The sequence below is a fragment of the Coenobita brevimanus genome, chromosome 111, assembly GCF_032717465.1.
Source record: "Coenobita brevimanus isolate Jiangsu-jjx chromosome 111, ASM3271746v2, whole genome shotgun sequence".
Taxonomy (NCBI): domain Eukaryota; kingdom Metazoa; phylum Arthropoda; class Malacostraca; order Decapoda; family Coenobitidae; genus Coenobita; species Coenobita brevimanus.
In genome coordinates, this window is record NC_137064.1 from 23764622 (window position 1) to 23792028 (window position 27407).

The 27407-nt window shown below is 39.8% G+C and overlaps 1 protein-coding gene across 1 annotated transcript; it reads right to left on the reverse strand.

Annotated features, from left to right (window-relative positions):
• Positions 1-1904: 1904 nt before the first annotated feature.
• LOC145417843 (endonuclease 8-like 1) lies at positions 1905-17772 on the reverse strand. Its single transcript, XM_080286464.1, has 5 exons — positions 17447-17772; positions 14549-14803; positions 12692-12962; positions 7747-7849; positions 1905-2185 (listed from the first exon to the last, which is right to left on the reverse strand). The coding sequence occupies exons 1-5, from the start codon at positions 17746-17748 to the stop codon at positions 1905-1907; spliced, it is 1212 nt and encodes a 403-aa protein (XP_080142590.1). The 5' UTR covers positions 17749-17772.
• Positions 17773-27407: the final 9635 nt, after the last annotated feature.

Below are 27407 nucleotides of genomic sequence, written 5' to 3' on the forward strand. Positions count from 1 at the left end.
AATTATTGTGCTCCAATTGGATTGAGCCAGTGAAGGTTTATATCCAAGGGATGGTTGCAGTTGATTGCTCACGTAATGCAACTCAGGGATGAGTGAAGCTGGTCACCATCCATCCATCATCCAATCCTACATCGCCCCATGAGAAGCGTAGGAGCCCGGGGCCAGGCAGTTGGTCCCGACATTTAAGATGAGAGTGACCAGCCTCACTCATCCCTGAGTGGCATTACATGAGCAATCAACCCCAACCACCCCTTGGATATAAATCTTCACCGGCTCAATCCGACTGGAACACAATAATTACCCACTAAACCACCAGACGCCAAAATTTGGTTATATGGTTACCACCCAGCGTAGTAAATGGTTTCCTGGTGCACAGGAAACCATTTGGTTTGTCACTCAGTGTAGAGTCACCTACAGGCTGAAGGAAGTGGAAAGAATGAAGGAATGAAAGACAGAAGAGGGAGTGTAAAGTCACCCACAGACAGAAGGACACAGAGAGAATGAAGGAAAGAAAGACAGAAGGGAATGGAAGGAAAGAAGGATGGAGAGGAAAGGGCAGACACCCGAGGGCAGCACTAAATCGAGTGAGTGGATGGTGAGCGCCCCCACCTGAAGCTGGTCACACTCATCTTAATTGTCGGGACCAACCGCCTAGCCCCGGGCTCCTACGCTCCTCGTGGGGCAATGTAGGATTGGATGATGGATGGATGGATGGATGGATGGATTATATTAATACTTTAACAGCTAAGAGTTTCACTCTGATTTACATATGATGCTAGCCTGTTATATGACACTTAATGGGCTTAGAGCTGTATGAAAGATCAGAAGTATTTCTCAGCTGCTGTATCATACACATACAGTTCCAAGCTATTTCTTAAAAAAAATTTATATATATATATATATATATATATATATATATATATATATATATATATAAATATATATATATATATATATATATATATATATATATATATATATATATATATATATATATATATATATAAATTATGCTCAAAACATGACCGATTATTTTCATTCTTTACTGTCATATGCCATGCATGTATATCTATCAATGCAATGTTAAAAAACCTGAATTAAGAAAACCTCATTTTCTTTTTGCACACTTGATGAGGCAGGTATCTGTGCACTCCATGGGTTGAAGACTCTGGATAATTATAATTATGATGGCCAAGAGAATTAACAATTAAGTACAATAATAAGTATATATAAGATTCTCTGAGAAAGGGTCAACAATTTGTTATGAAGGTATACTGGGGTATCTGGAGGAAACACTATCTAAATTTGGTACAGAATTTGTGTTCTCTACGCTGTATTTATTTCATTACCATAAAAGGTGAATAAAAATGTCAAGAGTGCAGGTGTGAAAGTTTCTGGCCTTAAAATAGCCCACAGATGTGGTAACCTTACCACAGAGATGTTATAACCTTCCATCTAAACAGCTAAACAGTAGGCTACAAGCAGCTTTGAATCTTCTATGACACAGGAATGGAGTAGGGGGAAAGAGACTACTGCATATGGCACCAGAGCTATTCTTCACTGAATCATGTTCCCAAGGAGATGACAGAATCTTGCTCCGGATCTCCTAACCCCATGGGAATATAGAAGTTTGAATTATGATGATACCAGAATAATTTGGTTCCCAGACAGCCTATATCCTCAGTTTGGATATGCTAAACAAACCAGGGGAGTCTGATCAATGAAACAGAGATTACTACACACCTCACTATTTCAATACACAAAGCACACTACATCTAGCTTCAGTCTGATACTCTAGTTATAAGACCAACAAGTGGTATTTTTTATACCCTAACAAAATAGTGATTACTTCCATTACTTAAAAATAAAAAATCTATTGCTAACCTGATGGGAATATCCAGATTTCAAAGCCTTTTAATATCGCCAGAAGCTAGTCTGGCACTCCTTCTTCTCCCTGTGATGGCACCAACTTCCTTTGGATCAAGCACCTTTGAAGTTTTTTTTGACTGGTGTTTACTCTCAGTTCTGCTTCTCCTCCTCACAGACTTCTTAGCATTTGTCTCCAACTTTATCCTTGTTTCTGGATCCTCTACATCAACATCAGAGTTTTGTTCATCTGTCTCACTTTTGTTCTTCTTTGTCTTCTGCCATTTCTTTCTTTTAGCCTGACTTCTTGATTCTGAAGCTGAAGCATGAAATGTTAAATTATTACTTCATGTGTTAGCAGGTGTCATCAAAGTCATATTTAAAATCATAATGTTCTACTTATAATGTTCTACTTTTGTGGTAGGTGGGGAAGCTCACCATCCATTCACTCGATGTAGTGCTGCTCTCGGGTGTCTGCCCTTTCCTCTCCTCCATCCTTCTTTCCTTCCATCCTCATCTGTCTTTCTTTCCTTCAGTCTTTCCTTGTCCTTCTGCCTGCGGGTGACTTTACACTCCCTCTTCCGTCTTTCTTTCCTTCATGCTTTCCTCTTCCTTCTGCCTGTGGGTGACTCTACACTAAGTGACAAGCCAAATGGTTTCATATACACCAAGAAACCATTTACTACGCTGGGTGGTAACCATATAACCAAATTTTGGCACCTGGTGGTTTAGTGGGTAATTATTGCGCTCTAGCCAGACTGAGCCGGTGAAGGTTTATATGGTTGGGGTATATTGCTCATGTAATGCCACTCAGGGATGAGTGAGGCTGGTCACTCTCATCTTAAATGTCAGGACCAACTGCCTAGCCCCGGGCTTCTACGCTCCTCATGGGGCAATGTAGGATTGGATGATGGATGGATGGATCGATGTTCTACTTCCTGACAGGAAACACCAGCAGCCCCTACTATACAATACAGCAATACTCTATGAACAGACTTTGCATTTCCTGAGAAGAGAGGAAGGAATCAATAGGATGGAAGCAGTGGAAGAAATGAAGAAAGTGAAAAGGGGGAAAGCCCCAGGAATTGATGGAGTGTGTGATGAAATGCTGAAGCATGCAGGAGAGACCGTAGAAGAATGGATATGGAAATTGTGCAGATTGGCCTGGGAGGAAGGTAGAGTCCCAGAGGATTGGCAGTCATGTTTAATTATTCCCCTGTGCAAACAAAAAGGGGAAAAAGAATTGTGTGGTAATCATGGGGGCATTTGTCTTCTTACTGTAACAGGAAAAGTATATGGTAGGATACTTACTGACTAAGTTAGGGAAATAACAAAGGAATTAGTTGGAGAAGAACAGAGAGGTTTCAGGAAGGGAAGACGTTGTGAAGATCAGATATTCATTCTTAGGTCTTTAGTGGAAAAGTTTCTAGAGAAGAGAAAGAAGTTGTATGCAGCCTTCATGGATTTGGAGAAAGCATATGACAGGGTGGATAGACAAGGAATATGGAAAATATTGAGGATATATGGAGTAGATGGGAAACTGTTGAATGCTGTGAAGAGTATTTATGAGGGTGCTACAGCTGCAGCACATGTGGATAGTGAATAGAGTGAATTTTTCAATCTGAATGTTGGATTGAGACTGGGATGTGTCATGTCCCCATGGTTGTTCACTCTGAATATGGATGGGGTTTTAAAAGAGATACAAGGTAGTGCAGTGGATGTTGGAGTGACCCTAATGAGAGAGGACAGTGTTTGGAAACTCCCTGTATTGTTGTTTGCAGATGATACTGTATTGTTAACTGAAGACAAAGGGGAACTGCAAGGCTTGGTGAATGAGTTTGGGAGTGTGTATAAGAAACGGAATCTAAAGGTGAATGTAGGGAACGGTAAAGTTATGGTCTCTGAGACAAATGAAGTTGCTGAATGTACTGTGAGACTGAATAAGGAGGAAATGGAAATGTGAGAGCATTTAAGTACTTGGGTAGTGTGGTGAGTAAGGATGGAAGTTTAAAGGGTGAAGTCCTTCAAAGGGTACAATAGAGAGGAAAGATTACTGGTTCTTTGAAAGCAGTGATAAAGAAAAGGGAAGTGAACATGGAAGTAAAAAAGTCACTGCACGACAGTATTGTGATATCAATTTTAACCTATGGAAGTGAAGCTTGGACCTTGTTTGAAGGACACGGCATGAGTGATAGCGGTGGAAATGAGTTATCTGAGAGGTGCATGTGGAGTTACACAGAGAGACAGATGACAAATGAGGAAGTGAAGGAGCGCTGTGGTGTGGATGTGAATGTGCTAGAAAGCATTAGGAGAAATACAGTAAGGTGGTTTGGCCATGTGGAGAGGATAGAGAGTGAGAGACTGACGAGGAGAGTGTATGCGAGTGAGGTGGAGGGGGAGGCTGAGGATGAGATGGAGGGTGGAGTGGAAAGGTATATGAGAGAGGGGGGGTGTAAGCTGGAATCAAGGAAGTGAAGCAACACTGGACAGGGTGACATGGAGGCGATTTGTCTGTGGTCACCCCTAATGGGATTGAGGCGTCTTACAATAGATAGATACAGTAGATAGATAGATGACCTACATGTCACTATCCTGGATGAACAGTTTCCACATACTGAAACTGAGTGTATTCTAAGGATATTGCAGTTCCGATCTAATCGGACCCTCTTTGGACATACATCTGAATATTTCATGGCACTGAACCAAGACTAATCATACAATATAAACTCTCTAATTCTTATATCTGATTTCCAAAAAAACTCCACTTTCCAATACATTTGTTCACACAATAGGAGGATGCTGATATCATCTGTCCTCACAATCAGTGCATATCTGAAAATAATTTTTTATGGACATGTATATGAACAGACAATACAAGTAAATTACTAATCTAGGCTAAGTCTGTAGGCTACTTATTACAAGATTTTCTTCTTAGTTTTCATCATCATCATCATCAGCCAGACCTCCTTTCCCACCTTATGGCAGGGTGAGGAGTAGCCATGTCCAGACAGCCCAAATTTGCGCAATCCAATGGGCCATGCTTCCATTCACTACTCATTCAAGCCCCTGGAATCCTGGCTCTATTGGATACGCCAAAAACATTCACCACCTTCTGTAGCTTCACATACACGTATCCAACTGAGTCAATTATTATAATTTTTTCAAAATTTTACATTTTTTGTAAAGCTTTTGGACCCAAGCATTTCAGATCTGAGAAATTGTACAACACGAATTTGCTATGAATTAGCCGAAACTTAAACGTTAAATTAAATGCTTGGAGGGTCAGATTATTCCTTAACTGCTGGGGGTAGGGGGGAAGTAGAATCAAATTCATGTGTATCTTTATATAATCTTCATCCATCCATTTCTATTTATTTATTTTTTTAAAACTTTCTCAACTTCCACATCTAACACATTCATCCACCACACCTAACTACAGTATCTTCCTGGACTTTCAAGCCTCCTGACACACATAACCACACACACAAACTCACCAACATGTACCTTTCCCACCACCTTCATCATACCTATTTTTCACTGTCTAAACAATTCTACTTATTTGCTGGACTATATAAACAGCATACTGTAGTGTGTTACTTTGTCATATGGTTGGACTATATACCATATCTGCAATGTTTTATTTTTTGCTGTGAGTGAGTTTTACTTACTCTGTGGTGTGAGTGCATTTAAACAGCAGTTTTACTTAATCTGTGGTGTGAGTGCATTTAAACAGCAGTTTTACTTACTCTGTGGTGTGAGTGCATTTAAACAGCAGTTTTACTTACTCTGTGGTGTGAGTGCATTTAAACAGCACTTTTACTCTGTGGTGCGAGTGCATTTAACCCCTTAACCGTGGGGCGTCACTTTCGTGACGCTTGGGAGCAAGGGATCATACCACGGGGCGTCACTTTTGCGATTCTGTGTTATTTTGAATTCGCCCGGGCTTTCAAGTGGTAGCTTGTATCATCTATCAGTACTGCCAATGTCCAAGACTAGTCAGAACTCCTAATTTCATCTGTACTCCCATCCATTGTTGACAATTTAGCCATTTCTCCCCGTTCTTGACTCCCCTCCCTACCTCCCCTCCATTACCCTCTCCTCTCGCCTGCCCGGCCGTGCTACGCTAAGTAAATCTTCCCTGGAATTTTCCACTGATTTCATCCATTGAAATAAGCCCTATGCCCTATTCTTATACCAAATAATATCTACCAAAAAGAAATAAGGTAAGTGAGAGTGCCATACACCTGGAATTGGCTAATTATCACCTGACAACACCTCACGTGCACTCGTTCGCTAATTTTCGCTGTTTATTTCCCCTTGAAATATGAAGTATAATCTATTCTCGTACTAAAAATATATATAAGGAGGGAAGGGAGAAGTCTAAGTGATATTTACATTCACCTGGAACTACCTAATTAATAATGTATTGTCTAGATTTCCTGCCAATCATTTCACTGCTATATATTAGCAGCTGTCAAAAGGCTGATGTTGGCAGTAATGCATTTCCCTAGGTAGGCCACCCCGGCCTACCCCTATCAGTTCACTGTCATCTTCCAAAGTGAAAGTACGTCTGTTCGCTCCAGCTGACTTCCACTGCTTTTTAGCCCCATGCAAAGGGCCCTGTGACCTTTACCCCCTACTAAACCTCGTGTGGAAAGAGGTAAAGGGCTGACAATTGAAAGAGAGTGACTATGATCTTTCTGTTGCGTAAAACAGTGCAAGTGGAATTGTAAATAATGTGTAAACAGCAAGTGAAAGCAATGAATGTAAATATAAGTGAACAGTGGAAAATAGTTTTATAAGTTACTTCAAATGACAGTGCATAACACAGTGTAAATAAAATAGAAATGTAAATAATGTAAATAAAATATAGAACGTAAATTGAAATGTAAATGAGTAGTAATATAAGAATACGAGTATATATACTAGGAGTAATGAAAGTGAAAGTTTCACTCTAGCATGTATGAATATTATGAGTTATGAGAATGAAGGTGAAAGTGACATTCACTCTCAATGCTAGTATACAGGACGAGAAAGTGAGTGCTATGTATTTTACTGAAAGAAATTGAATGCCTACAGTGACAATAAACTACTATTACTGAAGGAAACTTATGGATAAAGACTGTAGATATATATAAGTGTTATATAGTAACAGAAATATAAACTGTGAGTGTTTTTATGGACAATAAATGACAACACCAGCAGCGAACTAGCGCAAGTGGGAAGGTCATATGCCTTCATAATTTTCATTGCTTTCACAGTTTTTTTTTTTTTTGGAATATGGATTCCAAACTATTTGAGAATCATAGAATAGTGTTTCTAGTGATAATATCAGGCTGTGGTAATCATATTACGGGTTGTCGGGAAGTGTAAAGTGGAGACTTCGTTACCCAACTTCAGAGGTCTCCACAACCTATGGTACTCGACGAAGGCTCAACAAACACCGCAGGAGAAAGCTGAAGGTATGTGCCATAAGCATATGTGATTTTAATATTCTAGGACTAATAACTAATTTTTGGCAAAAATTTTTAGAGAGTCTGTCGGAGCACGAATATGCCCGCGGGAGCCACAAGAAAAAGCAAAACAAGCCCATGGTTAAAAAGTTAAACAGCAGTTTTGCTTACTCTGTGGTGTGAGTGCATTTAAACAGCAGTTTTACTTACTCTGTGGTGTGCGTGCATTTAAACAGCACTGTTTTATGCGAGGCTACTGTATAAACAGCACTGCATTTTACTTGTGGTGTGAGTGGATGGTAATAATAAGAGTCGTGCTTTGGTTGCTGGTGTAAATGGGTAACTATACAAGCAGTGTTGTGTTTTACTTACATACTGGGGCAAGTGGGTGACCATAAAGACAGCACTGTGCACTTGTTTTACTTACTTTTTGGTTTCAACGGTCCTGGGTCACCTGAGAACCAAATGGTGCGCTTGTTGTGGTCCACCAGGTTTTTCATGCCATCCTGGGAGTAGCACTGCAGCCATGCCTGACTCAACACAAAAAAACATTTACAATTTTTTCTTAGTATCACAGTGTCATTCATCATCATCATCATCCGGACCTCCTTTCCCACCCTAGGGCAGGGTGAGGAGTAGCAATGTTCAGACAGCCCAAATCTGCCTAATCCAATGGGCCACACTTCCATTCACTCATCATTCAAGCTCCCGGACTCCTGGCTCTATCGGATATGCAAAAAAACATTGACCACGATCTGTAGCTTCACATAAATGTATTCGACTGAGTCAATCCGGACACTGCCACGTTAAAAAGAGGTGCCAAATCCCTGATCACGCACTTCTCCTCACAACATTCATCCAGCCAGCTCGATCTCTTGTCAGTTCCCTTGCCTCATTGACTTCCAAACCTCTCTTCCTTACACACTCATTCACCATATCTTTCCACCTTCTCCTTGGCCTACCTCGCCTCCTTCCTCCTTCAAATTAGCTCACATATATGTTTTTCACCACTCTATTATTATCCATTCTCTCCACAAGACCATACCATCTCAGTACACTTTCTTTGATTCTGGTGTCCACTGACTTCCTCACTCCACATCTTTCATGAATCACATTATTTCGCATGCTATCCACCCTCTGCAGTCCCATCTCCACTGCTCTTACTCTTGACTTTTCATTTTCATGCCACACCATAGTCTCACATCCATTATATTAAAGCTGGCACTAACACTCCTTCATGTAAGCCTCATGTAGCTGCAACACTCAAGCCTCTGTTTCTTATCAAGGCCTTCATTGCACCAGGTACTTTTCTTCCTTGTGTCACTCTGCTTTCAACTTCTTTTGCATATTTTCCTCTCTTTTCTATCACTGTACCCAGGTATTTGAACTCTCTCACCAATTCCAGTCTCTCTCCATTCACTGTAACATTGCACTGGGAGTCACCTTCTCTCTCAATGACCATCACCTTACTCTTTTCCACATTTACTCTCAAGGCACGATGCTCACAGACATCAGCAAAACTCTGCACCAGCCTACCATGTTCTTGTCTGGTACTTGCAAGCAGTACTGCATCATCAGCATACAACAAATTTGAGATATTCCATCCATCCCCATTCATTACCAATGCCATCCTTTTCTCCATTACTTGTGTTTTCACCTTTCTCATCACCCCATCCATATATATATATTTTGAACAACCATGGGGACATCACACAACCTTGTCGCATGCCCACATCGATCGTGAACCATTCACTTAGATGCCCATTAACCCTTACACATGCTTCACTACCACCATAAAAACTCTTGACGGCACCTAGCAGCTTATCATCTACACTGTACATGCGCAGAACTTTCCACAACCCTTCTCTGTCCGCTTTGTCGTATGCTTTTTCCAGATCCATGAATGCCATAAAAACCTTATGGTCCTTCTCTGCTATCTGTCTCACTGCAAATATTTGATCCACACATGCTCTGCCACTCCTAAAACCACCCTGTTCATCACTCACTAGGACTTCTGATACCTCTCTGACTTTATAATAATTCTTCCATATATCTTCCCTACCACATTCAATAAATTTATGCCAAGATAATTCTTGTACTCACTTCGCTCACCTTTATATTTGTACAGGGGTACAATCACAGCCTTTTTCTGCTCTGCTGGCACAGTTTCACTCATCTATGCTTTCTTATGTATCTCCAACAAGCACTTCATTCCACTCTCTCCACTACACTTAAGTATCTCTGCATACACCTCATCAACCCCAGCTGCTTTCCCATTTTTCAGCCGCTTCACAGCACTCTTCACCTGTGCGAATGTCATGTCTCCTGGCACTGCATTCCTTCTCTGCACATCCCCCAAACCAATCATGTTTACAGCTGCTCTGCTCTCTCTGTTCCCATTCATTAGGCTTTCAAAATATTCTTTCCATCTGGTCCTTACTTCATCTCCATGGGTTAATAATCTACCACCTACATCCTTCACACCATCACATTTCTTTCCTCTTTCACTTCTACATTTCCGCACCTCTTGCCAGAATAACTTCCTATTTTCAGAGTAGTTTGCATTCATTTTCCTTCCTAGATCATTATTTACCTCCTTCTTTTTCCTCTTCAGTAGTCTCTTTACATGCTTCTTGCTCTCAATATATTCAGTTCTTATTTCAACTGAACCCCTCTCCTGTAACCACTTTAGCCACTTCTTCCTCTTCTCCTCCACCACTCTCTTAACCTCCTTATCCCACCATGCCATACCTTTCTTCTTTGCTGTTACTCTTGCCACACCACACACCGCTTTAGCATTCCTAACTAGGCAATCCCTACATGCATTCCATAGGCTGCCAGATCTACAGTACTTCATTCCAATTCACTGATTCTAGCTCCTCCTCTACTTTGGTCCTGTAATCATCTGCCATTTCTTTAATCCTCAGCTTCCCAACTTTCAGTCTTTCTCCCTGACTGCTCCTCTCTCTCCTGATCTATCTCACTCTTCTCAGCTTGATCTTGCATACCACAATCATATGATCTGACAGACCTCCACATCGTCCTCTCACAGCCCTCGTATCAGCAACCACTCCCATCATCGACCTCTCTACAAGCACTTAATCAATCAGGCTTTTTTCAACACAATCCCCGTTCCCTCTATACCATGTATATTTATATGCATCTTTGTGTTTGAAATACGAGTTACAAATGCACAACCTTCTCTCCTGACACAAATCTTTTAGTCACTTCCCATTATAATTTTCTCCTGGTACTCCAAAACAACCCATTATCTCACCCTCAGGACTAGTGCCTACTCTTCCATCCATATCCCCCATTACGATCACTTTATAACTCCAAGGCATTTCTCCCACTACTTCATCCAGCTCATCCCAAAACCTGCCTTTCTCTCACTCACTCCTGTCCTCACATGATGCATATGCTACAATCATTGTCACCTTCACCTTCTCAAACTTGAACTTGACATACAGTACATACACTTCGAGCTGACACATTTGTATCTCTCTTTCCATTCTGCCACACCTCATTCATCAACAAAGTAACTCCTTCCTTGCATATTCCGCACCCATTCTTTCCCAATCTTACACTTTTCACACCCTCCCGCTCCTCCACTTCACACCCTTTCATCTTCGTTTCACACAATGCCATCACGGCATATCTCGCACTCTTGAACATATTCACCACTTCCATGCTCTTGCTCTCCTCATTCACACTTCTCACATTCCACATGGCCAAGCGAATCTGCCCATTTGGTTGGGGCCCTGGGCAGGTATTGGACCCTCTGAGGCTCTCTGAAACAACTGCCATGATTAAGTGATTTTGGATAAGGGAATCTGAGGACACTTAACCCTACCTATGGTTACCACTCAGCGTAGTAAATGGTTTCCTAGGTGCAGGAAACCATTTGGCTTGTCACTCAGTGTAGAGATCATATTGCATCTCTACACTGAGTGAGTGGATGATGGGCACCTCCACCTACCACAGTGCCATTAATTATATAAGTTGAAGAATAATAACCACATACTGAAGTAATCTATGGGGGAATAATTCTTCCACTTAAACTTCTCAGCATCATTCTGACCTCTGCTTCTAATTTGGGGATGTGGTGAAGTAGGGTTCAAAAAGTAAGGAGAGAACTATCAACAGCATGCCTGGTGAGATGGGCCACACACTGATTCACCAGAGAATTTCTTATTACCATCATCATCCAGACCTCCTTTCCAGTGAGAACAGATCCAGAGCTAGAAAGTACTTGATGGAATGAGATACAATGATGATGATGATAATGATGATAATTATCACAACTTCCTATGGAAGCCACAAAGTCACCACTGTACCAAACATCCCAAACAGGATATTCATCCTCTTTATTTAACTGGGTAGGGATGCAAATGCAGCATACAGCATGGAAGCACACCTCCACATTCTTCCTCACACCTCACAGTGGCAAGGTGTTGTCTACCACAAAGGAATATTGGTTCACAGCAAAGGACAGCCCTTCAGAGGAAAATGCTTGCTTGTGGATGATGGGTCTGCTCAGCTGCACAGACCAGTGTTGCTCAACAATGAGTTCAATCAATTGAAAACTGAATTCTGGAAAGTATTACAGAAGCAGGGCCTGATGATATTCACTGAAAAGATCAAGGTTTCACAGATATAGCAGTATTAACAGTAGTATCATTATCACATCTGATGCTTTTCTCCCTCCTGAGAACCCCCCACCTGGGGAAGGCTTTCACAGAACTGTCTCCATGCTAACTGATCCTTCTCTTACCTTCCTTGCTCTCTCAGTCTCACTCTTTCTTCTTTCTCACCCCTGCACTGCTCCACTCTCTTCTATATAAAATGGTTTTCCCCTTCCTAGCATTACCCTCAGTCTCACTAGACAAGTGCTTCCTTGCCATTCTCTAAGACAGGAGACAGAGGAAATGCACAGGTTGGGATTTAAAAAAAAAAAAAAAAAAAAAAAAAAGAGAGCTGACATCATGTAAAAAAGACCTACATGTGCAAGGATAGTTAACAGTCTTAAAACAATCTGAGGGCAGTGGGATTCCTACCTACATTATGTTTCTCCCCTTTCCTTTAGTTATCTTTCCTGACAGTAAAGTACAAGGGTAGCTATTCATTCTTCCTTGATCAATGCAGTTCACCACGCACCTGGGAGGGACTATGTTACTGCCCTATTAAGAGGACTATATTTAGAACGTGTTGTCCTTTGTGGCCAGATGCTCTTCCCGATGTTAACCAATGCATTTTTAAGTGAGCATGAATGCTTCATTTTTTGGTCTGTGCCAATCTCTAACCAACTAAACTGCAGTGGCTCAAATCTGGTATTTTTTAAATAAAAATCTATATTTCCTATTCTTACATACCCTGAACTCTGCATACTCATCTTCATCAGCATCAGGATCAACATTGTAGCCCTTTCCACCACCATTAAGGCTGATGACTTCCTTTGGGACAATATGACACAAATCCAATAAATCAGGCTTGACAATGTAACTCTTTTTTAAATCTCGATCCTCTTGTTCAACATCGTGGTTCTGCTTATCATCATACTTGGTTTGTAGGTCAAACCATTTACTAAAAGGCTTCAGTTCACTCAGTACTTCTCTTGCTTCATCAAATGGTCGGACCCCACATCTGAAAATGTTAAGTATCAATACTTGTTTTTTATCGGTCAGTATTCAAGTACTGAATTCTATTGCTAATATATTCAAACAACCTTGATATTTGTTAAGTTCATCACACTTGGAATAATGTGCTATGATCTCCCAAAATGGAATTTGCCATGAATTCCATAATGTAACCTGGAATAAGGATGGTCACAAACCTGCAAATCTTCTGTCTATCTATTGCCAGACGCTGTAATCCCATAAGGGGTGGCAACAAACAAATCACTTCCATGTTGCCATGTCCCCTGCCATTTCACTGTCCTGCTTCCAGCTCACATCCCCCTCTCTCATATACCTCTCCACTCCATCCCTCCATCATATCCTTGGCATCCCCCTCCCCCTCCCTCTCCCCCCCTCCACTTCACTCACACTTTTCTCATCAGTTTCTCACTCTCCATCCTCTCCACATGGCCAAATCACCTCAATGTGCTTCTCCTAACACTTCCTATCACATCCACATCCACACCACAACACTTCTTCACTTCCTCATTTGTCAGTCTGTCTCTCAATGTGACTCCTTATGCTCCTCTCAAATAACTCATTTCCACTGCTCTCACTCTTGACTTGTATCCCTCCAACAAGGTCCAAGCTTCACGTCCATATGTTGGAGTCGGTATCACAATACTGACATGCAGCATGCGGTAACTTTTTCACTTCCATGCTGTAAATATTATGGGGGTTTAATAGTAGATTCAAATGTACACAAACAACAATGATTATATGGATGTGTACTGCATACTTGAATGCAAGGCCTGGGGGGACTAGGATTATGACTGAAGAGTTGAGAGGAAGGGTGCATTACTGTGATGAGAAGGGGTGGACTGAGATGGTTTGGACATGTGGAGAGGATGGAAGATGACTACTGGGTGCAGAAGGTGATAAGTGTGAACATCAGGGGTAGGGCTGCAAAAGGTAGACTACCTCAGGGATAAGGGACTGAATAGTGATGATGCCAGAGACTGCGCAGCATAGAGAGCCACGCATGTTGGAGCCTTTATAAATGATGTGATACGACAAATGCTGTTTATTATGGATGTATGTAAGTGAAGGGTATGCTCCATACAAAATAAAGGAAAACTAAAAGCAATACAGGCTCCAGCCATTCTCTTCTAACTTGCTGAAACATCACCATCACCCCATTCTGAGCAATCAGTTGCAAGCCCCTAAGTACAGTCTTATTAAGTAAGAAAAAAAAAAATCCAACTACCTCTTAAATGCAGTCTTTTATGGATTTCAGCAAGTTTGAGAGTCTAAATTATTCATGTTCATTTGGTTACAGTAGATGGTTACCACCCTGTGTAGTACAGCAAACAGGTATTGCACTCTTGGATACCAGAAACCATTTGGTTTGCCACTCAGCGTCGAGTCATATGAAGGTAGCACTGCATCATGTGGCTGGGTAATAGATGTTCCCCATCCATAACTAGTCATGCAATTCCTGAATATTCACAATACTTGTAAACAATATATAGAATAAAACAATTACCATAATTCTTAACATGGTAATTTCTGTTGATCATTACTGGGCAAAAATCAAATTCAAGTGATACATACCTGTACAGAATTTCTGCTCGTAAGTAATTCCCAATACCATTGAAGTATTTCTGATTCAACAACGCTTCACAGATAGGCTTCTTGAATGGAGCTGCATCAAGATTTTTCAAAACATTCTCCCTGAAGCTGGTGTACTCCCACATAGGGTCTGGGCCACGATCCTGCCCCCAGCTCCCTCCAACTTCCCATCGACCAAAACGTCGATAGTCAACAAAACACAGCACCATTGGAACTTTTTCATTTATTGTAAAAAACCTGGAAAAAAAAAATAGTTGTTAAACAACACAATGTTACATGTGACAATGAAATAAATACTGCATCACAAATACACAAAATCCCAGTAATAAATAGTAACACTGGTCCAGCTTGATCCATTCAGGGTGCCGTACATCCTTATCAATTCCAACCCATTCAAGTTGGTTCTGGTTTGATTAGGTTCACTCAGGTACCTTCCAGTCTATCCACATAGCCACAGCCATTCAGGTCAGCTTATATTTATTTTATCTTCACCTAAGTTCAAACTCAAACAGAGCACTTCATACCTTCAGTAAGGTAAATTAAATCTTTTTTTTGGTACTGGTACCGGTATTTCACATTACCTTAGGTCCATCACATCCATGGTAGTCAATATTAAAAAAAGAAAAAAATCCACAAAATACAACCTTTTTGTAAGGCTACCAACCACTTCCACTTCTTCTGATTTTCCACATTAAAATAACAAATCCCACATCAAGTTATGCCAGAAGGAAGTTTTTTGAAAGACTGGCTTGGATTCTATTTACCGTACCATATCTTGGTTTTCTTCATTCCATAGGCTTTTAGTTACGAATACATTAAGAACATTAAATACTGGTAACTAAACTAACATAACCCATGGTACCATAACCTAACCTTCAGAGAATGTAATTGGTTATGGTGCTGCAGACTGCATACTTAACAATGAAGAACATGACATGCAATGCCATGCAAGTCAAAAACAAACCTTGCTTTTACCATCAGATCCAATATTTTCAGGGAAACAAATTTTGAGATGTGAGCACTACAGAGTACAAAGTTAGGAGAACATGATATGCACTGAATGGGAAAAGGATATCCCCAATTTCAGGGTTATCTGAAACATAAACAGACTGAAGCAAATAAGTCACAAAGAACCTTCCTTATTTGGTCAGACAGTGTGAAGAAACACAATGAAACAAACTGTACCAATATATAAGTGACTGTGGGCTGAAACTTAATTATTATTAGCATCACTACCTAAATATTTGTTATAGCCATGTGGAGAGGATGGAGATCGAGAGACTAACAAAGAGGGTGTATGTGAGTGAGGTGGAGGGGGGGAAAGAGAGGGAGAGCCCATGGATGAGATGGAGGGATGGAGTGGAGAGGTATATGAGAGCGGAGAGTGTGAGGTGCAGGGAGGGCGGTACCGGTACAATGGCAGGGGACAGAGCAATATGGAGGTGAATTGTGTTTCCCCTTATGGGATTGAGGCACCTAGCAATTGATAGGCAAATAGATACACAGAATTCTTAAGCCACATTTTGGTGAGAACTGTAAGTTAAAATCATTTTGACAACAATCTTGAATAAGGAGTGTGTTAATAGAACAAGAAATCTGATGACTGCGTGGTTATATGATTTACTTCACAATACCATGTGGTGTTAACCCTACCAACTATGCAACTTACATTATATCAGTGTCTGTTGAAATGCTTAATTCACCACAGGAAGCTACCGGTATACAGGACTTCATCTGAACAGGCAACATGCTGTGTATGTTTCCAGTATTGGGTATGTAAACATCAGTATCATAAAAGATCAGCCAAAATACCTTGGAGGCATCACTGGCTACTACTCTTCATCAAGACTGAATACAGTACTGAGTTTTGGTACCTGTGAAGAACTGAGAAAATGGATATCAGCCAAAGTTAGTGTGTATTAACAACACTACCTTGTGAAGATATTGCTAAGATGCAAGATTTGCCAGTTGGGTGTTCAAGAGTCTTCTCGCTGCTTCCCGATATTTACAGTGGTTTTGGTACAAGTTAGAGATGCCAGTTTGCCTGCTGTTTGTAAGCGTAGTTGTTTCATAAGTTATGCATTAATTTTTGTGCTCTTTTTCTTTAGTAATGTTTTTGTTTTGTGATTGTTAAATTATGCAATTCAATTTTAGCTTGTATACTAAATAATTTATAGTGTTAATTACTGTAAGAAAACCCCTTCTATATTTTGGATATCTCCGAGTTGGCAACTGTTGTTCTCGTAGAATGTAGAAGTTTCTTGAATAATGCATGCTTATATAAAGATGGGGTAGAGACTATTTCATGTTCAGTCAGTTTTCAGTTGAGTCTGAGTGTCGGTGCAGTGTCAGTGTAGCTTGTATATGTTTCGGTACTTGTGAAAACAGTGAAGTGTTTATTGAAGTTTGTATATCATCAGAAATTGTAATAACAGTGAAGTGTTGTCAAGCATTAAGTGTAACAGCAGTTAGTAATAGTAAAGTTTGTATAGCTCCAGTGCTTGTGAGAACAGTCAAGTGAAGTTGGAAAGCATTAAGTGGAATTACTTGGAAAATAAAGACAGTGAACTTTAAGAAGCCAGTGTTTATTTTCACCTCAGCTGATCTTGTGTACTGTACACCTAAAGGCTGACCACAGGAAAAACAACGCACTGGGCAACATCCTGCCTGTACTGAACTACTGCTGTTGGAGCCTAGGGCAGTGTGGGGTGGGGATGTAACAATATCCTTTACTATATATCTCTGCTCTTGAAATGTAGCTTTAAAATCTAACCAAAATGAGACTACGCCAAGCTCACCAACAATTGCTAAAAACTGATCTACCATAGTAAACTATTCATAATCATCTCATTACTACTGAACTAAGTCAACTCTGCTTACATCAGGTGTGCATGTTTAGGACAATCCTGAACAGGCGTATACTTGAAGGATCCCGACATCCCAAACCTAAAGACAATGTCCACTGTTTCCTCTCCTTTCTTCTCCTCTTTTCCTTCAAGCAAAGTCACCATCAGTTCCTTCCCTCGTGTCTGAGCACGAACGCGATACACTTCATGATTCCACTCCACGTCAGGGTTCTTCGTTGACACCGCAGACTTCACTACTCTTCCTCCAAAATGGGTGGTTCGACCTATTACATTGATAAAACGGGATGCCAAATATATTTCAGGTCCCTCCGGCATTATTATGATAGCTTCTTGTGCCTTCCTCAACCAAACTCTCCCTATCTCCCTCCCACTCTCAGTACATGTGATATTTACGTAATCATCAGAGTTTCGCCATAAACAGACTTTTCAAGAAAACTCTATTGCTTATTTACAGCTATTTCTAGTTTTATATTAGTATTTTTAAGAGAAGTATTATTATTCACTCTTAATTATTGACCAATGTATATATATATCCCACTATTTGATTAGAAAACACACATTTATTTGATGCCGTATACCCTTAAGAGACGCATGTTTGCCTCCTTATGAGAACGTAAACCGTAGACACAGATATGAGTATTGAATAGAAATATCAAATGTGTTTTCACTCCATTGAGTAATCAGCTGCAAGCCCCAAGGCATTATAATGTAGTGGCCGTTTGTCTTAAATTGTTTTACGGGGAGGGGCATAAACCCTGTCAACCCACTTACTGACACGTAGAAAACACGTATGGTTTGGTTATATCGTTGCCACCCAGTGGTATAAATGGTTTCCTTGCTTACAGGAAACAATCAGGCTTGTTACTCAATGTATAGGCACCTGAAAAGGAGAGTAATAAAATGTGACAGAAAAGAAGGGAGAAATAGGAACAGAGAAGGACAGACAGAAAAAGAATCATAAAAGTGAAGGAAGATATAGGCAGCACTTCATCAAGTGAACGGATGATGGTCGCTACCACCTACCACTTGGATACATATCCACATATATTCCCTTACTGAAAATGACATGTTAACAGAGAACGTGGTTTTTACGAGTTTGATTCGTACATAGTAACATCGTACAACATTTTGACTGAATGCAGAAACCTAATAGTCAGATATCACTAGCCATCTCCTCAAAAACGTAAACTGTGAATATGTTTATACGAATGCCCACGTTATTACTAGTCATTAGTCTGGACCTTTACTAGAGTTTATATTAACCTGTACTTACCAGGAAAAGAACAAGGAAATATATATAAATATATATAGATATATTTTTAGACTTTTATCGAACAACGAGAAGGGCACGGCATGACGAGGATATAGGATATAAAAGGGTATTAACTTTAACAGAGCTGGCTAAAAGCACAAAGTGATCGTTCCCAAAGCAGTAACTTTGGTAAAAAAAAAAAGAAAAAAAAAAAAACTAACAAAACAATCTTCATACATACATGCATACATAGAGAAGGGTGGCTGGATAGATTTCGAGAAAGCAATTGACAGAGTACCGCACCAAAGACTTTTATGGAAACTACCATCAAGGAGTAATCCGAGGCAAACTGTACTGTTGGATGCAAGATTTTCTCAGAAAAAGGGAAATGAGAACAGTACTAAGGGGAAATTACTCATCATGGAGGGAAATGACTAGCGGAGTTTCACGGGGCTCAGTACTGGTACCAATTATGTTTTTTGTGTATATAAATGACATAGATAGTAAAATTGGAAATAAAGCTATCTAAATATGTTTCATGATGATGCAAAAATACAAAGGAGAATTACTAACACAGACTCTTGTAAAGAGCTACAAGAAGAATTAAATAAACTTCATGAATGGAGTAATACATGGCAAATGGAATTCAGTGTGGACAAGTGTCATGTAATCAAGTTTGGTAAAAGTGAAAAAAGACCAGATTGGGATTATAAGTTAGGATGATCAACCCTACACCTATCAGAAAGAGAGAAGGACCTATACTCAATTTTTTTTTTTTATCGAGGCGAAGATGCACTTGACAGATTGGTGATAACTGGCTGAATGCAACATTACTTCATACTGTCTTTATTATTAACTGACAACATATATCTGATGAGGAAATTTGGGATAGTAAATGTTATTCGGACATGTTGCATTCAGCCAATAATCACCAACCTATCAAGTGCATCTTCGCCTCAGTAAGAAAAACTGACATGCTGAGAAAGATAATAACATCATTTATCAGTCCAGCCCAGGAGTAAGCATCGTTAGTCTCGAATCCTCATCTCAAAAAACACATAGATAAGATTGAAAAAGTTCAAAGGGCCGCTACAAGATGGGGACCAAGCTTACGGGATCTAAGCTACGAAGAAAGACTAGAAAAACTGAATCTGCCAACACTACAGAAGAGAAGGAAAAGAGGAGACATGATTATGCTAAATAAATGCATATCAAGGAAGGAGAAAATAGACATAAATGAATATATAACCTATGGAGAAGCATCAGCAAGAGGACACTGCAAAGAACTGCATAAATAGAGAGACGATAAAGACGTAAGGAAATTTAGTTTCCAAAATCGTGCAGTTGATCAGTGGAATGCACTACCTAATGAAATAGTGTGCCAAAAAAATTCATAAATTTAAGGATATGTAGCCTATGATAAACATGGTTTAAGACACGGGACAGTACGAGCTTGACTCATTCCTGTAAAGATACACTTAGGTAAGAACAATTAGATAGATAAGAACATTTATACGTAAGTACATGCATACATACATACATACACATACATACATACAGTATACATACATTTATTATACATACATATATACATGCATGCATTCATTCATACTATTTCAATGCTTCAGATGATAAAACAGTATTAGTGTTGAAACTATCTGATGTAGATGTAACACTAACTGGTATGGGTCGCTGCTTATCACCCTTGAAACAGTCTATCTATCTGTCTATTGCCAGACACCTTAATCCCGTAAGGGGTGACCATAAACGAATCGCCTCCATGTCGCCCTGTCCCCCCATTTCACTGCCCTCACGTCAGCTCACATCCCTCTCTTTCATATACGAGTACCTCTCCACTCCATCCCTCCACCTCATCCTCGTCCTCCCCCTCCCTCTTCCCTCCTCCACCTCACTTACATACACTCTCCTCGTTAGTCTCTCGCTCTCCCCATCCTCTCCACATGGCCAAACCACCTCAATGTATTTCCCTTAACGCTTTCTATCACATTCACATCCACACCACAACGCACCTTCACTTCCTCATTTGTCAGTGTCTCTCCATGCAACACCACATGCTCCTCTCAAATAACTCATTTCCACTGCACTCATTCTTGAATTTGGGGGTCGCGGTAGCACAGTGATAGCGCGCTGGACTTGTGATCGGGGGATTGCAAGTTCGAGCCTCGCCCGGGCTGCCGTGCCGGGAGGGGTAGCTCCCTCCTGTAACCCTAACGGGGCTATATAGTCCAATACAGGGCTTAGCTCGGGGGAACTCCATTTCCCATTTTCACTCTTGAATTGTGTCCTTCTAACATGGTCCAAGCTTCACTTCCACACGTTAGAGTTGGTGTCACAATACTATCATCCAGCGACTTTCTTACTTCCATGCTCACTTCCCTATTTCTTATCACTGCTTTCAAAGAACCAGCAACCTTTCTTCCTTGTTGTATCCTTTCAAGCACTTCATCCTCCAAACTTCCAGCCTTACTCATCACACTACTCAAGTACTTAAATGCACTTATATTTTTCCATTTCCTCATTAACCAACCTCAGTGTACATTCAGTGACTTCATTTCTCTCGGAGACCATAACTTTACTCTTGATGCTAGAGAAGGTTAAGGAGAGGGGAGGAACCCCTGTAGTGCTTGGTGTTTTACCCAGGTGGCGAGTTGGGAGAGAGTGGTTGAGCAGGGCAATAGGGTTTAATTGCCGCCTTGAAAGGTATTGCAAAGATAACGCAATACCTTTCATAGACAGCTGGGACCGGTTTTATGGACGGAGTGCCTTGTATATAGTTGGGATGGGACTCATCTTAGCAGGCAGGGAGTTACTGTTTTAGCTGGAATGATAGATAGAGAGTTTGAGGGATTTTTTCGAGGTTGAGAAGTAGACGTACAGGAAGTTACAACAACTACACTCAGAAATCATTATTACCATGTTTGGATAGATGCATCAAGACTTGCAAAATTAAGAACAAAAGTTCAACCATTAGTGTAGATACATTCACTCAGGCACCTCAAATTGAGCATGCGATGATAGATGACAGAACAAGCGATGATGGAAGGGCGATAAGCGATAGTACAAAAAATTGTTATATTAATAAAGTAAAGAGTTTCCCAGTTAGTAATGAAATAAAAAACAGTAAATCCCAAGGTAAAGGCATAACTACTCGTAATAACCTGAAAGTGTACTACACAAACAGCCGGAGTTTACGTAATAAAATGGATGAACTGAGGGCTTTACTTTGTACAGAGAAAACAGACATTGCCGTTATTAGTGAAACTTGGATGAATACAGACACTCGAGAATTTTTAGCAGAATATCAGATAAAAGGCTATAATATTTTTGTGTCAAACCGTCTGGGAAGAAAGGGGGGAGGGGTAGCTATTTATGTAAAGGATTCATTAAACTGTTACAATAAAGCAGATATTAAAGTAAATAGGGACACAGAAAGTGTCTGGGTTGAAATTAGTAACAATAGGGAGAAATTAGTCTTAGAAGCAATTTACAGATCTCCAAAATTAAGTAGAGCAGATAGTAAATACCTTTGGGAGGAAATTAGGAAAGCATCACAGTCCAGCTTAGTAATAATTGTAGGGGACCTTAATCTCCCAAGGACTGATTGGAGAAATCAGACAGGGGATGCAGAGACAGAGGAATTTCTAGAGGTAGTACAGGATAATTTCCTTTATCAGTATATCAGGGAGCCCACCAGAGGTAATAATATACTAGATTTGGTTTTAGCTAATAAATAAAATATCATTAGTGATATAGAGGTTGGTGGACGACTTGGTAATAGCGATCATGAAGAAATTAAGTTCAAATTTATTTGGGATGTCTGTTCCACTGAAAATACCTCCACCGTTCCTAATTTTCGTCTAGGAGATTTCGATGGCTTAAGAGCTTATTTTAGAACGGTATTCCATAGGGAGAATAGCTATTTAGGGAGTGGCAAAACAGTGGGGAACCCCCGGTCATAGGTGAGGGGCAGGAAACACGTGGGAATGTCCGTCAGGTGTCTGTGAAGGGGGAGGTGGCAGATGGGAGTGTAGTCCAAGTGACGGGAATTAACTCAGCTCCAGTACCAAGCATGCATTCGACCAGTGAGAAGTATAACGAGTTAATAAATATAATACAAGGAGGCCAAGATAGATATATCCCTTCAAAACCGTTTCAAACGAATAGTTCAGAACCAAGATGGTTAAACAACAGATTAAAATCTCTCATAGGCCAAAGGATAGGAATATATAGAAAAATAAAACGTGGAGAGGAATACTTGCGTAACCGGTACGCGATTTTAAATAGAGAGGTAAAGAGGGAGATACGAAAAGCAAAGAGAAGTTATGAAATTAAGGTTGCTAATGAATCGAAAGAAAACCCTAAGGGTTTTTATCAAATGTACCGTGCGAGAAATAAAGATAGGATAGGACCACTCAGAACAGAATCAGGTGACATTACCAGTGAAGATAAAGAAATGTGCTCCATCCTAAATAATTATTTCATATCAGTCTTCACCAAGGAAAATCTAGACCTGGTCCCTCAAGCAGCAAATATTTACGATGAGAATTCGGAAAATATTCTTAGTAAAATAACCATTAGTAAGGAGGACGTATTGAAAGAAATTAATACGTTAAAACCTCAAAAATCGCCAGGTCCGGACGATATATATGCAAAAATTATAAAAAAAGCCAAAAAAGAATTATGTCAGCCACTTTTAACATTATTTAATGACTCTTTTAAGTTCAGGAGAAGTTCCAGAGGTGTGGAAGACCGCAAACGTAGTGCCCATCTTTAAAAAGGGTGATAAATAAGCTGCGTCGAATTATCGTCCGATAAGTCTAACGTCAATAGTAGGAAAAATGTTAGAGTCAATTTTGGCAAATAAGATTAGAGAACACTTAGAAAGATTTAATCTTATAAACGAAAGTCACCACGGATTCAGGCAAGGACGATCCTGCCTCACAAACTTGTTGTCCTTCTACTCGGAGGTCTATGAGGCAGTAGATAGCGATAAAGCTTACGATGTTATTTATCTGGACCTTAGTAAAGCTTTTGATAGGGTCCCACACGAAAGGTTAATTAGAAAGGTTCGAGCACACGGAATAGACGGCGATATCTTGAAATGGATAGAATCCTGGCTGAAAGGACGAAAGCAGAGAGTATTAATAAATGGAACTAAGTCGGATTGGGGATTAGTAACTAGCGGAGTACCACAGGGTTCAGTACTCGGTCCCTTATTATTTATTATATATATAAATGATCTAGACTTAGGAGTCACTAGCAGCATCATCAAATTTGCCGACGATACAAAAATAGGGCGTATCATTAACTCGACTGACGATTGCCATAACTTACAAAAAGACCTCGATACATTGTCCAAATGGTCTAAAACTTGGCAAATGGAATTTAACGTTGAAAAATGTGAAGTACTTAAAGTAGGCAAGACCATTGGAGACATTAAATACAGCTTAAATAACAAAGAAATTGGCAAATCGGAATGCGAGAGGGATCTAGGAGTTATGGTTAGTAACGACCTGAAACCAAGGCAACAGTGTATTAACGCGAGAGATAAAGCAAATAGGGTCCTAGGATTTATTTCCAGAAGCGTGAGCAATAGATCATCAAAAGTAATACTGCAACTTTATCTAGCATTAGTAAGGCCACATTTAGACTACGCAGTACAATTTTTGTGTCCTAACTATAGAATGGATATTAATTCGTTAGAAAATGTACAGAGAAGAATGACAAAAATGATACATGACGATCGGAACCTGTCATATGAAGGCAGACTGAAAAGACTAAGTCTGCATTAGCTAGAGAGGCGTGCAGTAAGGGGAGACTTAATTGAAGTGTTTAAGTGGATGAAGGGTATAAATATGGGAGATATTAGCAGGGTACTTAAAGTAAGAATACAGGATAGAACTAGAAATAATTATTTCAAACTAGAAAAATTCCGTTTCAATAAGGAAATAGCTAAAAATTGGTTTGGTAATAGAGTAGTAGACGAATGGAACAAGCTACCTAGTAAAGTAGTTGCTGCCTCTTCCATTGAGAGTTTCAAGCATAGGCTAGATAAGCATATGACAAATAAGGGGTGGATATAGAAAAAAGAAAATCTTATAATCAATACTAATTCATAAATTTTCCTTTCCAGGTTACACTATGATAGTCTCTATTCTCCTTTCACACTTTCCTGTAAAATGTCCACGTCAGTTTTTCTATACTGCGTGGTGTTCTTTCTGACTTTTCCTGCCGGCTTCGGCTGGAGGGTTTGGAGGGCGGGGGAGAGCCTTCTTCTTTGCTATCCTTATCTCGTTCTAGTAGTTCAGTTACTCTTCTAGGAGCTGCCTAGCATGGGCCAACCGGCCTAGTGCGTTATCCTCTCTTCTTATGTTCTTACGTTCCCTACATTCACCTTTAGATTCCGTTTCTTTCACACTCCCCAAATCATCCACCAGGCTTTGCACTTGCCTTTCGTCTTCACTTAACAATACAGTATCATCTGCAAACAATCTTGCCTAGTATTACAGCTGTCCTTCAGCTGAGCCCCGACATTCCCAACACCTTTTCCTGAGCGATTTATTTTGTTTATTGCACATTACTGTCCTATTTTCCGTTACATAAATCCTTAGGCAGGTATTCTCGTCGGTTAAGGAAACTCCGCAACACCTTTTCTTAAGTGATTCATTTTCTTTAGTACACGTTACTGTCTTATTCTGCGTTACATAAATCCTTTCAACATCAACAGTATAAATAACGTTCAAAAGGATATTAACCAGCCACATCCAAACACAATCGGTAAGGAAGAGGTCTTAGGGACCTTCCTTAATCGACGAGAATACGGCTTTTAGATTAATGTCTATCGACTACACGAGGTTCATTAAGGCTAGTCGTGTAAGGGGCTCCCTAGCACCTCTTCCTTAGCGATTTGTTTGTGGATACGGCCGGCTAATATAGTTTTGTTAATTATTCATGCCAAGTATGGTAGCCTAATGTTAGAATGATTTATGTAACACACCATAGGTTAAGTAGTGAGTAATAAGCAAAACAGGGCGCTTAGTCACTTAGAAAATGATGTTAGGGAGCTTCCTTAACCGACGAGAATGCGGCTCCCCTCCAATCTTCCCCCACACAACGACACGCAACCGTCGAATGAATAGTCCAGGTTCCTATCTTAGTCCTTGGGTGTAGAGGCTGGGGTAAGGAAGGCCTCGCTCAAATATCTTATAACTGGCCCAGGTACTAAAGCCGGGACCTCTTGTTTGCCCGCTGAGTAAGCTTCCGTCACCGCCAATCGCCACTCAGACAGCATTAATCATTTTCCCGGTGTGCATTATCCTTTCTCTCCTATGACTTTTTTTTTTTTTTTTTTTTTTTTTACTCTTGAAATATTATGATGTATTTGAAATATAATGGCGTAATAGGTATTCCCCTTAAATTGTTTTCTTTCTACTTAAGTAACAGGAAACAATATGTTGTTTATAACCAAGAATGTTCCAGTTGCTTAAATATCTCAAAAGGAGTTCCTCAGGGGTCAATCTTGGGCCATTTGCTATTTTTAGTTTATATTAACGATCTTGTCAATGCCAGTGACAAATTAAAATATGTATGCTGATCATACGAATATTTTAATGTCTCATGGAAATGTACACAGCTTGTTTAGTATATTAAATAATGAACATGAAAAGTTAAATAATTGGATTATTGCAAATAAATTACTCCTTCACATATCCAAGACTCATCATATGCACTTTTACAGAACGACTACATTTGAAATCTTACAACAGTTGGTAATTGGAGGTCATAATATAAGCAAACGATTAACGACTAAATTCTTGGGTGTCACCACTGACTATAAATTAAAATGGAAGGAACATATACTGAGGGTAAACAATAAGATTGCCAGAACATGTGGTATATTGTATAAAAGACGAGAAATGCTTACCTCCTCTGCACTTCGAAGTGTGTACCACTCCTTAGTACTGTATATCCATATCTTATATATGGTATTGTTGTATGGAGCGGTGTGCGCCAAGCTTGTAAAAATCCCTTGGTTGTAATGCAGAAACGGAGAGTAAGAACTATTTCCCATTTTAAAAAATTAATTATGATTCAACTAGTAATGCATTTAACGAGCTGAATATTTTAAACATTGATCAAATATATAAATGTTTTAGCATACTTTTTACACTTAAGGCTCTAAATGGACTGAACTGCTGTAGCAATATGTTCCAATACGTAAGTCACAATTATGATACAAGAGGCCGTGAAATACATCTCATTATCCCAGCAGTTACAAAACTTAGCAGCAAACGTCATATATACTGTGCAGGACCAGTTATATGGAACTGCCTATCTTATCGCCTTAAAACTAATGATAATCTTAGCTGCTTTAAACAGGCAATTAAACACAAAATTATGAGTGGGTTCTTAAACATTAAGAAATATTGTGTAAACGTTTGTCTTATAAATTAATAATTTTGTATTGTCAGAAACACATGAACCAAGTTATTTTTAAAGCTTATTAGGTTTGTAAAAGAGCCATCAGCTCAACAAAACTGGCCAGTATAGTTTCTTCTATGTATGTACAATATATGTCTGTATGTTACTCTGGCTAATAAAAAACTGACTTTGACTTTGACTCTTGCTACCTCCAGACGATTTATTTAGACCAGAAAGGAGGACATCTGGGAGTGAAGGGGAGGATGAAGGCTATGGGTAT

Coding starts and splice junctions, on each gene's coding strand:
- LOC145417843 (XM_080286464.1), bottom strand. CDS start 17,748: ATGCCGGAGGGACCTGAAATATATTTGGCATCCCGTTTTATCAATGTA. Junction 12,963..14,548: donor CGAGCAGAAATTCTGTACAG/GTATGTATCACT, acceptor TAACATTTTCAG/ATGTGGGGTCCGACCATTTG. Junction 2,186..7,746: donor AGGACCGTTGAAACCAAAAA/GTAAGTAAAACA, acceptor TTCATGCTTCAG/CTTCAGAATCAAGAAGTCAG.